Here is a 15,760-nt window from a genome sequence, read left to right as displayed (position 1 = left end):
ATGGGGTTTAACCCTTTAAGACCCACCATTATGCAAGTCTGCCAGGACATATTTTTACATGCTGTAGTGCCATTTTTGGAGTATTTTTATTTGATTTAAATAAAAATAATCCTTATATCGCAGGTTTTAAAAAATATGAATTGACTTATGTCTTAACTACTGCAAAAAATGCTTAAAAATGCAATAAACCTTAAAAAAATGAAAATCATTTCTGTTTTTTCCACATAAACTTCAAAATACAGAATTTGCACAGCTGTATCCCTCAAATTTGTAAATGTACAAAAGTTACACAATATCCTTTGGAACAACAAGAAATTTATTTGGAGTCTGCACATCATTTGCTTTTTGAGATATGGTCAATTTTGTAACCTGGAAAAAAAGCGAAAATAAACAACAGTGCAAAATTTGCAAAGAGACAACATTAACATCAAAACAAATCATTTACAATAATGCAATCAAATGTCTAAGTGTGCCAGATACTTATCAACACACATGTACAAAACCATAGTCAGACGGAGCTGGGCCCCTTCCTCTCCCTCTCGCTGGGGTGCCAGGAGATCAGGAGACCTTCATTCTCTCCTATTCCTCCTCCTCCTTCCCAGCATTGTAAACGCTGCACACAGAAAAAGTTACGTAGTACGTTAGAAGTGCGCAGCACATGACTTGTAATAATGATGCATATTTTGCGCTGAATGCTTTCAGTGTTACATTTTGCTTTCTTTACTTTTCTCCAACTCAAAACAAACAACTTCTCATGAATATAGACTTACATGTCACTGGAATTATCAATTCCTTTGACAAGGTCAGCTTCATCCGTGCTGTTTACGGAATCCGGGCCAGACGAGGAGCTGGACTCTTCATCCGACGTGTGACAGGTCGTGGCCACATCATGATCACGTTTTTTTCAATGTAGGAAGTCCTCCAAATAATTAATATGCGCACCGTCGCGCCGGCGCTACACTCGGTTCTAAAGGTTTAAGTCTGGAGACTGTGCTGCCACTCAATGTTTTCAAGCTTCCCATCTTGTTCTTTTTTTTCTTAAGGTACTTCTGGCATAGCTTGGACTTAATGTTTTGGGTCATTATCTGTAGGATGAACCTCTGACCAACTAGGAACACAAGAGAGGATACTGCATGGCACTAGAGAATGCTGTGGTAGCTGTTTAGGTTCAGGATTCCTCTCATTCTGTACAAGTCATTGATCCTGGATCCATTCAAACAGCCCCACACCATCACGCTTCCTCCTCCATGTTTGACAGTTGATGTCACACACTGAGGAACCATCCTTTCTCCTACTCGACAGCGTACAGAAGTTCTGCATGATGAACCAAAGATTTCAAATGTTTATTCATCAGTCCATAATACCTTCTTCCAGTCTTCAGTAGTCCATTGGCAGTGTTTCATTTCCAAGGCAAGCCTCTTTTTCTTATTCTGAAATCTCAGCAGCGGCTTTCTTCCTGCAACTCCAAGTCTTCTCTTCACAGTTGAAACTGAGACTTCTTACTACGACCACTATGAAGCTGTGCTTGAAGCTGTTGTCTTGTGAGCAGCCTATCAACAAGTTGTTGACGCTCAGAAACTTGTCTTCTGATTCTGTGGTGGCTTTGGGTCTTCCAGACCTCTTCCTGTCAGAGTTTCCTCCAGAGTGCCTTTTGATGGTGAAGAAAACTCTACCCTCTGACACCTCGACTTTCTTTGCAGTTTCTCTGCAGGAATGTACTACATTTTTAAGTGTTATGATGGTTTATCTCTTTTCTATTGTTAATTTTAATCACCATTTTTTTAGCAACACATTACTTTCCGCAGTGCAGTACTGTTCAAATAAAGCTCTGGAGGGTGTGGTGCCACGGTGTGTTCCAGCACTACTTTTATGCAGACAGGAGGGTTGTAAGTAATGAAAAGTTGGGAGATCTGTAGGATTTGGTAGCACCAACTTTCAAGGCTTTATCAACCTCCATTGCTGCTTTAAGCTGTTAACTTATTTGTTGTTTCCTGAAAAAGACCTTTTTGTATAGTTCTGAAATCTACATTATTTTTCAGTTTTGGGTAACCTTATCTTTTTTTTGTTTTTTTTGTTTTTTAATCTGGCAGTTCACCACTTTGTACCATTTCAAGCTATTCATTGGACTTGAGCTACTTGAATTTCAATTTTTAAAAAACTGGTAAAATTGGGGCATTCTAAAACTTTTGTCTGGAAGTGTATATTTATATGTATGTATATTTTTTGCTTTTAATGTACATTTTTGTCCTTCTGAATAGAAACTGAACTGCAAAGAGATCATTGAAGGCCTTGCAAAAGTGCTAAAGAAGCATACAGGTGAGTTAAGGTTTTACTGTCTCTATAAAACTTGGTGGTCCTTGCGTGTGTCCAGGACTGGTTGTGACCTCCCATTTTCCCATTGTCACAGGTTTGAGGAACATCTTGCCTATCACCACAGCTAAAGTGCCTATTGTGAAGTTTGAACACAGACAGAGCGGTTTGGAGGGGGATATTAGCCTTTATAACACTCTGGTGAGTGCACAAGGCCTTGTTATCAGATGTGTCATCAGACAACAGAATAAATGCTGAGACACGCCTTCGTTTAGTGAGTATATTTTTGTGAACTTATTTGGATGGATGGATCTTTGTAGGCGCAACACAACACCAGAATGCTGGCAACGTATGCAGCTCTGGATCCACGTGTGCAATTCCTGGGATACACGATGAAGGTCTTTGCAAAGGTATGTAGAAGCTGGTAAGCAGACACAATAAACCCTGACTGACTGCTTCTATGCAGTTTATGTTGCAGCTTCCGGTTTATTTTTACATCTGACTGAATTTAACATTTCAAGCACTCCCTAAAAACATCCAGATGACTATGCCATTCTGACATCAAAAACCATTTGATTTCCTACAGGGTTACACCAACTATTTCAAAGTCATTGTTATTGAACTTTATTTGTATGTGTTTGTTTGAATATTGAAATATTATGCATTTCCAACAATTTTCCTGAGTATCATTAACTTTTTTGAGGAGCAATTTTAATTAATGAAGGTAAACTTAAATATAAAGTAGACTCATTACACATAAAATGGAATAATTTAAGCATTTCTCTGTTTTAAATTTGATGGTTATGGCTTATAGCTCATAAAAGTCAGAAATCCAGTACCTCCAATAATACAGAAATGTCCAACTTCTTATAAGTACATTGGTTTATGCACTCTAGACTTGGTTGGGGCTCTTTACCACACATGACTTCATCACTGTGGCGTGGCATGGAGTCTGTCAGCCTGTGGCACTGCTGAGGGTATTGAAGCCCAGGTTGCTTTGATGGTGGACTTAAGCTTGTCTGTATTTTTTGGGTCTGATGTTTTCATTTTCCTCTTGACAATACCACATAGAGAGTCTCTCCAGGTAGCTGAGTTGGCTGGCCAGTCATGCACAGTAATATCATGTCAGCAAACCATTTGGTAGCAGTTTTGGGTCCGTGGGCAGGTGCCAAGTCCTGCTGGAAAAGGAAATTGGCATCACTGTGAAGCTTGAACACTTCATGCTGGATTTTAAACACATTCTGTGCCTCTCAGTTTGATCCAGTTTTATTTATATAGAATGGGCGTGTGACAAAATTTGCACCACACCTGCCCTTGCAGACATGTGGATGTGGGAAGTTGGCTGATTTCTGCACTACCAAGGCTAGGATTGAACATTTGAGCAGCTTTTGCAGAACAGGCCTTTCTCCTGACTAAATGCTGATGTCTCATTGGCTGTGCGCTAAATAGCAGATTCCTGAAGGCGCTGAAACAGTACAGTGTTGTCTGTACCTGTAACTAACCTTCCTGTTTGCTCACAGCGCTGCGACATTGGGGATGCATCCAGAGGAAGCCTCTCATCTTATGCTTACATCCTGATGGTGCTTTACTTCCTGCAGCAGAGGCAGCCCCCAGTGATACCTGTTCTACAGGAGGTACCTACTACTGTTTAATGACTGAGACACGAGTTACGCTTCAAGTATAAACATGTGTTTAGTCTTCAGTAAAATAAAATAAAAAACTCTGTATGATGTCTTTTTAGATCTTTGATGGGAAGACTGTTCCCCAGCGGATGGTCGATGGCTGGAATGCTTTCTTTTGTGATGACCTTGAAAATCTTGTGAGTTAAATTAAAATTACTTTACAGAAACTCAGACCGGCTCAGTTAATTTGGCTGCTGTTTCTACTCTCACTTCCTTTAGATTAAAGTAGATCTGTTGTTTGTATCTTCTGTCCAAACAGCGTCAGCACCTCTCAGAGCAACAGCCAAACACAGAGTCAGTAGGAGAGCTGTGGTTGGGACTCCTACGCTTTTACACTGAAGAATTTGATTTCAAAGAGCACGTCATCAGCATCCGCCAAAGAAAACGCCTCACCACCTTTGAAAAACAGTGGACCAGCAAATGCATTGCTATTGAAGGTACTCTCACGTCTCTGCTTGTCCCTATGAATTTATCTGCTTCTCAAAGTTGCAGCCCAGCTCTTATCTTCTAATCACTCGTGTTCTTTTACTCAGACCCCTTTGATTTGAATCATAATCTTGGCGCTGGAGTTTCTCGTAAAAGTAAGTCCTTTTGTCTAGCTTGTCAGTCACTTTTGTAGACCATGATAGCATTTATACAAAAGTCAGTTGTAGTTTTTTAATAAAGAGCACTATTCTGTTGTGAAATGGTATGTATTTATTAATGTTATACATCCAGATGCCGCTACTGCTGCTGTTATTGACTGAACTGAAAATAGAGTGACCCGGAAATATCAGCAACCATGTTTGTTACATGTTTGGGATAGTGAAGCAATCTCATTTCAGTTGTACATTATTGACTCTAGCCAAATGCAAACACACATTGTGTATGGTTTAATACACTGAAAGAATTTCATTCACAGTAAGTGATTAGTCCAGACAATAACACTGTTTAATTTCTTTGGCCAGTGAATGAATTTTAAGGTCATGAAAACCTTGTCTCAGTTTAGATCACTTGTCTTGGTGTTGGATTCATGCTGCATCTTATTGCTCTTCCAGTGACAAACTTCATCATGAAGGCCTTCATAAATGGAAGAAAGCTGTTTGGAACTCCCTTCTATCCGGTCCCTGGCACTGAAGTGGTGCGTCATGCACAACTCGACTTTTATACTTAAACATAGTATGATTAAAAGCTAAGAATGTGATAACTGTTTGGTGTCCAAAGAAAATTGTTACTTGTTTAAAATTTGCGCTGTTCTGCTGCAGGACTACTTCTTTGACTCAAAGGTGTTGACGGACGGCGAGCTGGCGCCTAATGACAGGTGCTGTAGGATCTGCGGGAAGATCGGACATTACATGAAGGACTGTCCAAAGAGACGCAGGTTGTTCTCTCTTCGTTCACAGAAATATTTCTGTCAGTGTGATAGAATTTAAAGAAAACTGAGAAGTAATAAATATGCTACAAAATCATATAACTTCTAATTTGTGATTTCTCACAGTGTAGAATACATTCAACTTTCATATGATCATTTTTAAAGCATCTCTGTCCACAATACTGATGTGTAATATATCCAACATGTTTGGGAGCAATACTGTTGTAATGTAATTTTCCAAAAAATTGACCAGTAAGGGCTGAGCAGCCTTGGTGGAGAGTTCTGCACTCTCTGAGTGCTTTTCTCGTTTTTGTCTGTACTGAATGTATCAGATGTTGGGGCAGCTGTGGATCAGGTGGTAGAGCGGGTCGTCCAATGATCGAAGGGTTGGTGGTTTGATTCCCACTCACCTAGTCATGTGCTGTTGTGTCCTTGGGCAAGACACTTTACCCGCCTTGCCTCCAGTGCTGCTCTCACACTGTGTAAATGTCGGTGGTAGTCAGAGGGGCCGTAGGTGCAGATTGGCAGCCATGTTTCCATCATTCTGCCCCAGGGCAGCTGTGGCTACAAATGTGGCTTACCACCACCAGAGTGAGAATGTGTGAGTGAATGAATAATGGATCCATTGTGAAGCGATTTGAGTGCCCAGAAAAGCGCTATATAAATCTAATCCATCAGTATTATTTTCCATTATTGTAAATTTCTTCTATAAAGTAAAGTTCTTCTTGAACTTTTTGTTTTACTAGGATGAAGAAGAAGGAAAATGACAAAGATGAGGACATCAAAGAGGAGGAGCGGGAGCCCAAGGACAGACGTTGTTTCCAGTGTGGGGACATGGGCCATGTCCGGAGAGACTGTCCTGAGTACCGCCACCTCAAACAGAGGACCCCCGGTGCACCAGGTAAGCACAACGTCCACTTAAGGTGTTCAACTTTGATTTCAGCTTAGCAAAACATTACCAATGAAGTTAGTTTTTCAACAGTAATACGTATTTTCTAATACATGTCTTGGTTTCAAATAACATTCAACTTGATGACTTTTGTCAAAATAGGCTTTGATTTTCATATACATAACAGGATGCACTGAATATTCTCAGTGGTTCAGGGTCAAAGTAAAACAGATCGTAAAAAGAAAAACTTAAATGCATTCCTATTTTTCCACAGCTCCTCACATGGTACGAACAGTAGTGAACTCCCAGTCCATCCCTACTCCCCAGGCAGCTGCAGACTGTCCTGGAAGGACCAGACAGCCCTCTGAATGTGTAAGTACAATGGCTAGACGTTATAGGTCTTTTCCCCAGTAGTACAAAATACATATAAAAGATCATTTTCTTCCATTTGTTCAGGTTTTGAGAGAACTCTCAGATTTCTATGCCCATCGCAGTAAAAGGGATGAGAAAGGAGTTTTTTGCTGGGAATATCTTAACCCTCATCAGTATACCTGGGGTCCATAAGTTGTCATATTTTTTTATTTACAAGTTGGATTTTTCAGTCCCTTCAGGTAGTTGTCACCCACATAGTTGCCATCACATAAACCAAAGCTTATTTGATTTCAACCAGGTTTGTGGTGTATTATATAAAAAAATTATTTGGGGTCCACAGGGACCCCAGCCAGACTGTGCATCTTTTATGTATGTTTGTGTTATGTTACTCTTGTGATGACTGCTTCAGTTGCATTGTGTTTCATTTTAATTCAGGAATTCTTACACTGATACTGTAAGCAACGCACGTCAGTAATTAGGGTCCGAGCACCGAGGGTGCCGAGGACAGGCGGTGCAAGGGCACCGACTGTCCAAGGCACCAGTGGTGCCAAGGACCCTATTGAAACCCTAGGGTTTATTAGGGTCCGAGCACCGAGGGTGCGAAGGACAGGCGGTGCCAGGGCACCGACTGTCCAAGGCACCAGTGGTGCCAAGGACCCTATTGAAACCCTAGGGTTTATTAGGGTCCGAGCACCGAGGGTGCGAAGGACAGGCGGTGCCAGGGCACCGACTGTCCAAGGCACCAGCGGTGCTAAGGACCCTATTGAAACCCTAGGGTTTATTATTATTATTATTAGGGTCCGAGCACCGAGGGTGCGAAGGACAGGCGGTGCCAGGGCACCGACTGTCCAAGGCACCAGCGGTGCCAAGGACCCTATTGAAACCCTAGGGTTTATTATTATTATTATTAGGGTCCGAGCACCGAGGGTGCGAAGGACAGGCGGTGCCAGGGCACCGACTGTCCAAGGCACCAGCGGTGCCAAGGACCCTATTGAAACCCTAGGGTTTATTATTAGGGTCCGAGCACCGAGGGTGCGAAGGACAGGCGGTGCCAGGGCACTGACTGTCCAAGGCACCAGCGGTGCCAAGGACCCTATTGAAACCCTAGGGTTTATTATTAGGGTCCGAGCACCGAGGTGCCGAGGACAGGCGGTGCAAGGGCACCGGCTGTCCAAGGCACCAACGGTGCCGTAGGACCCTATTGGAACCCTACGGTTTATTATTATTATTATTATTATTATTATTATTATTATTATTATTATTATTATTTGTCTCTCAGAACAACTGCATTTTTGAGGGCCTAAACATGCTCAAAAAGTCATGAAAATTTGCACACACATCAGAACTGGCGAAAAATTTCATATTTTGTAGGGCATGTGGAGGTGTGTGCAAAAATGGCTCCATAGCGCCCCCTACAAAATTTTAAAAAGTGGTATTAGGCCAACTCAGAGGGAGTTTGGTCGAGAGCAACAAAATTTGGGAGGCATATGCAGCACATCAGGAAACACAAAAAAGTCAATCACAGCCATGCTCTACACCCAACAGGAAGTGCGCCATCATGCGTTAACTGTACAAAATCTATGATGAACTCCTCCTAGGGGAAAAGTCTGAGCGATCTGAAATTTTGCCAGTACATACAGCAGACCTTCCTGAGAAAAAGTTATCAAAATCTTCCTCCATAGTTAAAGGGTGTGGTCGTGGCGGCCTGTCGAAATTTGATCCTTCGCCATGAAACAGGAAATGCTGTCTAACTCTCCTGAACATGCTCCGATCTGAATGAAACTTTACATGTATGATCACAGACCTGCCTCGATGACATCCATACAGCAAGATTCATTCACAGTCACAGCGCCACCTTGTGGTATCAAGAATTTGACATTTTTTAGACTTTCATGTGCTATTCTTAGCCTGTTGCTCAGATTCACCTCAGATGTTGTGACATAAGCCTGAACACATTGATGATGAAGCACAGAAAAAATGGTGACGTGTGATGAAAAGGCGTGTCTGTGGCGGGACGGCAAAGTTTGATGTTTCGCCATGAAAATTGAAGTGTTCATATCTCAGCTGCAAAGGATCCTATCTGCCCCAAACTTCATGTGCTGGACACCAGAACCAGTTTGAGGACATCCACACTGAAAAATTTAGAAAAAGTCATAGCGCCACCTCTTGGTAACAAGCAGTTTAGAAATTACATTTGCACACACCATTGCTCCAAACTTTGTCATATCATTCTGAAAATTGGTCAGCTGATTCTTCACCCCCAGACAATACCACAGTGTGAAGATTTTGATATTTGATGAAATGCTGTTGCCGTGGCAACGCCTTGTTTTTGTGACAAACAAAGTACTTTTTGACAGGCTTAGAATGTTCAACAGCTCACCAAAATTTACACACACATCACAGTCGTCTCAAGGAATAACACTGTCTGCATCTCTGCAGGGCATGTGCTATAGCGCCCCCTGCAGTATGTTTAATAAACAGCCCCGGCAGCATGTTTCACCTGCATCCACAAAATTTGGGAGGCCTATAGAGCACACCAGGACACACAAAAAAGCCTCTTGGAGCCATCCCCTAAACTCAACAGGAAGTCCGCCATTTTGAATTAAGTAGATAAAATTTCTGTATTTTTTTCATTTTTGAGAGCGAACTCCTCCTCGGGGTTAAGGTCTAGAGAGCTGAAATTTTGCCAGGATATACAACACGATGTTATGATCAAAAGTTATCAAAGGATTCTTGCAGAGTCAAAGGGTGTGGACATGGCGACCTCCAGAATTTTGATGGTTCGCCATGAAACATCAAGTGCTACCTAACTATCCTCTGCATGCTCCAATCTACCTCAGACCTCACATGATTAAACACAGTCCTGTCCTGATCACATTTATTGGCTAAAATACATTCACAGCATCTACCATAGCGCCCCCTAAAAGAATTTAAAAAATAGCCTCCACACAGACTTTCACCTATGACTATGAAATTTGGCATGCATATGTAGCACATCAGTGCAAGCAAAAAAGTCTCTTGGAGTCATTCTCTAAACACACCAGAAAGTCAGCCATTTTGAATTAAATGTCAGATTTTTGGTGTTTTTGGTCATTTTCAACAATTCATTTGTCACTGGCAATAACTCCAAAACACCTGAATTTGGGAAACTATATAAGAAACGCCTTCAGGTTGCATATTTGCGAAAATTGTTCACAAAACTCAAAGGGCATGGCCATGGCGGCCAACTGAACTTTAATGTTACGCCATGAAGCAGGACGTCTTGTGTAAATCCCCTGTACATGCTGTAATCTACCTCAAACTTTACATGTTTGATCAGAGTCCAGTGCTGATGAGTTTCATAGACCACAATACAGTCACAGACATAGTGCCACCTGGTGGATGGACACAAAGTGCTGCAAAAATAGTCTGTACATGCTCCAATCTGTCTGAAATTTGACCTGAGTGCTCAGAATCCAGTCCTCGTTACATCCATGAGCCTAAATACACTTTGTCGCAGCATTGCCTGGTGGACATGCTTGGGGTCGCCGACCAGCAAGGATGCGAGGACCCGTTCAACGCTGCTCGCAGCTTTAATTATTATTATTATTATTATTAGGGTCCGAGCACCGAGGGTGCGAAGGACAGGCGGTGCCAGGGCACCGACTGTCCAAGGCACCAGCGGTGCCAAGGACCCTATTGAAACCCTAGGGTTTATTATTATTATTATAATTTTTTTTTTTTTTTTTTTTTTTTTTCTCCCGTAAAGTAAATTGGCTTTTTGGCGGCCTTATCATACTCCAAAACGCGTGAAATTTGGCATGCACATCAGGACTGGCGAAAAATTTGATATTTTATGGGACTTGCGCATGTGTGTGGCAAAATGGCTCTATAGCGCCACCTGCAAAATTGAAAAAGTGGTCATTAGGCCAACTGCCACAATGTTTCATTTACAGCTACAATATTTGGTGGGCATATGCACCACATCAGGACACACCAAAAAGTCCATCACAGCCACGCCCTAAACCCAACAGGAAGTCGGTCATCTTGAATTTGCTGTACATTTGTCAAAATTAATAGCTCCTAGGGGGTAAGTCTGAGAGAACTGAAATTTGGCCAGTACATGCACCAGACCTTTCTAATGAAAAGTTATCAAAAACTCAACCAGAAGCCAAAAGGTGTGGCCATGGCGGAGCCTCAAAAAACTGATCCTTCGCCATGAAACAGGAAGTGGTGTCTAATTCTTCTGACCATGCTCCAATCTGCCTGAAACTTTACATGTATGATAACAGTCCTGTCCTGATTTCATCCACATAGGGATATTCATTGACAGTCATAGCGCCACCTTGTGGTTTCAGGAAATAGACATCTTTTACACTTTCATGCCCTATTGTTACCCAGTTGATCATATTCACTTCAAATGCAGTGACAACAGGCCTGAACACATTGATGATGCATCCCAGTGAAAATGGTGACTTGTCATCAAAGGGCGTGTCTGTGGCGGCCAAACCAATTTCGATGTTTCGCCATGAAAATGTAACGATTCATATCTCAGCTGAACAAGATCCTATCTGCCCCAAACTTCACATGATGGACACCAGGTCCAGTCTGAACACATCCACACTCATAAATTCCGCAAAGGTCATAGCGCCACCTGTTGGTAATAGTAAGTTTAAGGCCTTATATTTTCAGGTACAATGGCCCCAAACTTGGTGATATCATGCTGGAAATTGGTCAGTCGAGTCTTCACCTCTTGACAATCCCACACTGTGAAGGGTGTGACATTTCATGCAACGCTGTTGCCGTAGTAACCAAATATCGCCATGCAAAACAAAGTGCTGTTTGACAGGTTAGAAATACTCCAATGCTCACTAAAATTACCACACACATCACCATCGACCCAAGGAACGACACTGTATGCATCTCGGCACTGCACATGCTATAGCGCCCCCTACAGTATTTTTAACAAACAGCCCCCCCAGCACGTTTCACCGACATCCATGAAATTTGGGAGGCTTATAGAGCACATCAGGACGCACAAAAAAGCCTCTTGGAGCCATGTCCTAAACCCAACAGGAAGTCGGCCATCTTGGATTAATTGTGAGATTTTTGATGATTTTTCTCATTTTTGAGAGTTAATACCTCCTAGGGGATAATTCCAGGAGACCTGAAATTTTGTCAGTCCACACAGCAGGACTTGGTTTGGAAAAGTTATCAAAAGTTTAACCAGAAGCCAAATGGCGTGGCCATGGCGACCATCACAGTTTTGATGCTTCGCCATGAAACAACAGCTGCTTTATAACTATCCTCTGAATGCACCAATCTGCCTCAAATTTTACATGTGTAATCACACTGCAATCCTGATCAATTCCATAGGCCAACATACCCTTTCAGTCGCAGCGCCACCTGTTGGATGGACAGGAAATGCTTTATAAGAAGCCTGTACGTTTTCCAATCAGCCTTAAACTTTACATGACTGATCAGAGTCCAACCCTGATCACATCCACTGTTTGAAATACACTCTCAGTCGCAGCGCCACCTGGTGGATAGACAGGAAATGCTCTATAACTGCTCTGAACATGCTACAGTCTGGCTGAAATTTTACATGTATGATTGGACTCTGGTCCAGATGCGATTCAGAGGCCGACATACACTCTCAGTCACAGCGCCACCTGGTGGACGTGCGTGGATTCACCGACCAGCGTGGATGCGAGGACCCGTCCATCGCTGCTTGCAGCTTTAATTATTATTATCCCCCGCCGGCCATCCGTCCATACGTCCGCATTTCGTTTCCGGAGCATATCTCAGAAACTACTTGAGGGATTTCATTCATATTGCACCCAGGCCATCTCTATATAGTATAGATGTGCCTTTTGGGGTGCATGACCTTGACCTGATTTTCAAGGTCATAGGGAGGCACTCCAAATATTTTTTGGTTTCCAGATCATAGCTCAGAAACTACTTGAGGGATTTCACTCATATTGCGCACACTAAGCCTGTTGGTAATGTAGATGTGGTTTTTGGGGTGCATGACCTTGACCTGACTGTTTTTTTTATTGTAGTGAAGATGTATCATTTTGTAGGTGTATCGTCCAGTATATATTATTATTTCTTGCACTTAGAGGTACTATATATAAGGCGGGGGATGTTTTAAGCGGAGCGTGTTTATTACCAATATTATTTTCATTGTTTCTTTCATATTTGTATCTATAGAAGTCACAGGCTTTAGGTAAATATATATTGAGAGGATATAGACAGGTACAGAAATGTGAAACAGCTGAAATACTGCTGGCGTCCAGCTGGACCCCAAGTGTACAAATGAAGTAGGTTTTGCCACGTGCACTGATGAGGGTTAAACAGGAGCGTGTTTTCAGAGAGACACTGTCCTGACTCCTCCACGGAACAGTTTTTTTTCATAGTCTTCATGAAGACGCTCATTTCTAATGGTTATATTATTGTTGCTAAATTCTCAGACTTACATTTTTTAAAATCTAATTAAGGTCTTAAAGAGGATAGAAGAAAATGTAATTTTGTCATAAGGGGCCTTGACATGTCCTATAAATTAACTCACAATCCCATCTTGGTATTTCAGCAATTCTAATTTTTGTCTTTTTTCTTCTCAATAGTCCGACAGTCGGCAGACTCCGCCCTACTCCCCGCAGCCCACTGCTGTTCCCCAGAGTTCCTCCCAGTCCTCCAGTTCTCCTCAGCCTTCCCACAATAAGACCGGTTCAGCTGGTCCCCAGAAGCAGCCGGCTCACCCCCAGGTCCCATTATCTCTCTTTAGTTTTCCTACCTCCCATCCCGGCCAGTACCATCCAGGAGCGCTCACTGCACTGGGACTTCTTCCCTCCCACCAGCATCAGCCACACCAGTCCCAGGGCCAGCCTCATCACCCAGTTCACATCCCCTCCACCTCCTGGCCCATCCATGGACCAGTCCTTACTACGTCCTCTCCCACTGCCCCCTCCCCACCCGGCTTGAAATTTGCTCTGCGTTCACCATCGGGGAATGGGAGTCCCACCGGCTCAGGAGGCAACCCCAGCCCCATGAATCTGAACGATCCCAGCATCATCTTTGCCCAGCCGGCAGGGAGACAGCTGGGCATCGGTGGCCCAGGACGGGAAGGCCACTGGCACAACCACTTGGCACAACCGGGGTCGCTCTTGGGCAATGGCACTGTAGTCAAGCCAGGTATTCACTGGGTGGTGCGTCTATCTGTGTGTGAGATTCTATAAGTATCTTTATGTGTCTTACAGAGCACCTACGCTCTGGGTACACTTGGTTGAGTGAGTAGTTTCTGTGTCTGATAATGTTTTTGGAGTATCAGGTGGTTCTGGTTCCAGGTTCTGATGCTTATTGAATCTTTTCCAGAGAAAACCAAGCACAGTGTCTTCCAGAAATTAAATCTCTGCAGTTTGGAGAGTTTATTTCTCAACTTGCAGTGGAATATCCATTTTATTCAAAGTCTCAGTGTGCAAATGTTCCCTCACAAGAAATCTAGCCGTCACTGTTTTGCGTGAACATCGAAGCCGCATCCTTGGCTTCGTCCCGCCCATGACGACTGGGATTACTTTAAAGAAATACAAACAAATCAGAGGGTTTTCACCTTGAGCAGAATGATCCTGTGGTGCAGCCACATCATTATGTGTTGCAGAATGAGCTGGGAAAGCGAGACTAATTCTAATCTAGTAATTATCCTTCTTAAACCACTGAAGATGGGATATTGACCGATAAAACTCAACCAAAGTTTTAAAACTGGATTTTTTTCAGGCTTCAAATTTAGTGTGTGTTTTTTCCTGTCTCTACAGAGTCCGGTCACCCAGCCCAGTTTGTAGGCGTGAGTCAAGGCTCTCGGCTATGGGAGCACAATAAACCCCCCCAGTACACCCTGTCTCCATCCTGGCCCTACAGGATGCCCCAGAACTTCATTCAGCAGGGCAACGGAGGCTACCAGCCAGGAAAACCATTTGTGGCCCAAGGTCAGACATGAAAGAGAAATTCTTATTTACTCGTAAGTTGTCCATTTGAACGGATTGACTTTTTGTTTTAACCGTTTTGTCATTCTGTAGGTTCTGTGGTGCATCCAAATCCCAGTTTCCCGCTGGTCCCACATGTCCGGCATCAAGTCAATCTGAATTTCATCCAGCAGAAGAAGTAAACATGCTTCTCCTTTTTAATTAGGATTATGGTCAGTTACATAACAAAGCAAAACTATGTACTCTTCGCATCATTTGATCACGGGAAAATTTTTAAAATGAATTTTATCATTTTTGTACAGTTTTTAAGTTTTATTTTGTCTCATTACATTGATTTGTGATACAAATGTCAAATATTTTAATACCCCCATTTTTGAGGGGGTCCAAAAAGTGTTTTTATTTTATGTGTAAAGTAAGGAGGAAAGATGTAAACCTTTATTTTTATTAGCTGTGTTCATACTTTGCTTGCCACAAAATGAAGGCTTTGAATAGATGTTTGTTTTAAAAACAATCTAATGTGTCACCCTAAGTATGTAGTGCCAAAAGCAGGGATAGCAAGAAATGGGAAAACTTTCAAATCTAAAAAAAAAAAAAGGCTACAAAAATAAAGGAAAAAAACAAACAACTTTTCTGGGTCATGTGAGTTAATCCCTTTAATGAATGATCCTGGATACTGGACAGTTTTATATACAGTAACAATGCAGAAAAAGTTTCAGGCCACCTCCAACTGTGGAACAACATTCTGTTGCTACTCTGTTAGAATGGTATGCTGTTCTGTTTCAGTTCGCCATATTCATGTTAACTAGTGTCTTTGCTGAGTGGTAGATGTATTTTTTTTTGGAGGGGTTGTTATTTGGACCAATGAGACATGTCTGTCCTGCAGGTGTCCATTTCAGTCACACAGAGGTGCTGTAGTTGTGACTCACAGCCACTACTACTAGCATCTGCAGGATGCACCAGAACAAACCTAACCACAGAGCCCCCTTCCCACAACCCAGACTGGTGCCAGACTCCAAAGGCAAACGCACCCCATCGTTCTGTATTCACATCCTGATGGGTCAGAACTGTTTTGGCTGCACAAGGCAGAACAACACAATATCAGGCTATTGGTTTTAATGTTGGGACTAATAGACACACAGTCTATTATAAAGCAAAGAAACGAAGATCTAAATGTGGCTCTACATTGCATCATGGTTCT

At 42.5% G+C, this 15,760-nt stretch overlaps 1 protein-coding gene across 1 annotated transcript in view; it reads left to right on the top strand.

The window, feature by feature from the left end:
* The window catches only part of tut4 (terminal uridylyl transferase 4), a 46,518-nt gene extending 31,331 nt beyond the window's left edge, over positions 1-15,187 (top strand). The window contains exons 17-30 of the mRNA XM_051947156.1: positions 2,259-2,316; positions 2,408-2,511; positions 2,631-2,720; positions 3,831-3,944; positions 4,052-4,129; positions 4,252-4,429; positions 4,526-4,573; positions 5,030-5,112; positions 5,237-5,352; positions 6,090-6,244; positions 6,507-6,604; positions 13,210-13,777; positions 14,395-14,565; positions 14,656-15,187. Of these exons, the coding sequence (XP_051803116.1) occupies positions 2,259-2,316; positions 2,408-2,511; positions 2,631-2,720; positions 3,831-3,944; positions 4,052-4,129; positions 4,252-4,429; positions 4,526-4,573; positions 5,030-5,112; positions 5,237-5,352; positions 6,090-6,244; positions 6,507-6,604; positions 13,210-13,777; positions 14,395-14,565; positions 14,656-14,744 (1,950 nt within the window). The 3' untranslated portion in view covers positions 14,745-15,187. The remainder of the gene's footprint in view (positions 1-2,258; positions 2,317-2,407; positions 2,512-2,630; positions 2,721-3,830; positions 3,945-4,051; positions 4,130-4,251; positions 4,430-4,525; positions 4,574-5,029; positions 5,113-5,236; positions 5,353-6,089; positions 6,245-6,506; positions 6,605-13,209; positions 13,778-14,394; positions 14,566-14,655) is intronic.
* Positions 15,188-15,760: the final 573 nt, after the last annotated feature.

The sequence above is a fragment of the Acanthochromis polyacanthus genome, chromosome 4 (genome assembly GCF_021347895.1).
Source record: "Acanthochromis polyacanthus isolate Apoly-LR-REF ecotype Palm Island chromosome 4, KAUST_Apoly_ChrSc, whole genome shotgun sequence".
Taxonomy (NCBI): Eukaryota; Metazoa; Chordata; class Actinopteri; family Pomacentridae; genus Acanthochromis; species Acanthochromis polyacanthus.
The sequence above is the reverse complement of the archived record's forward strand: the minus strand, read 5'-3'. Positions and strand labels throughout refer to the sequence as shown.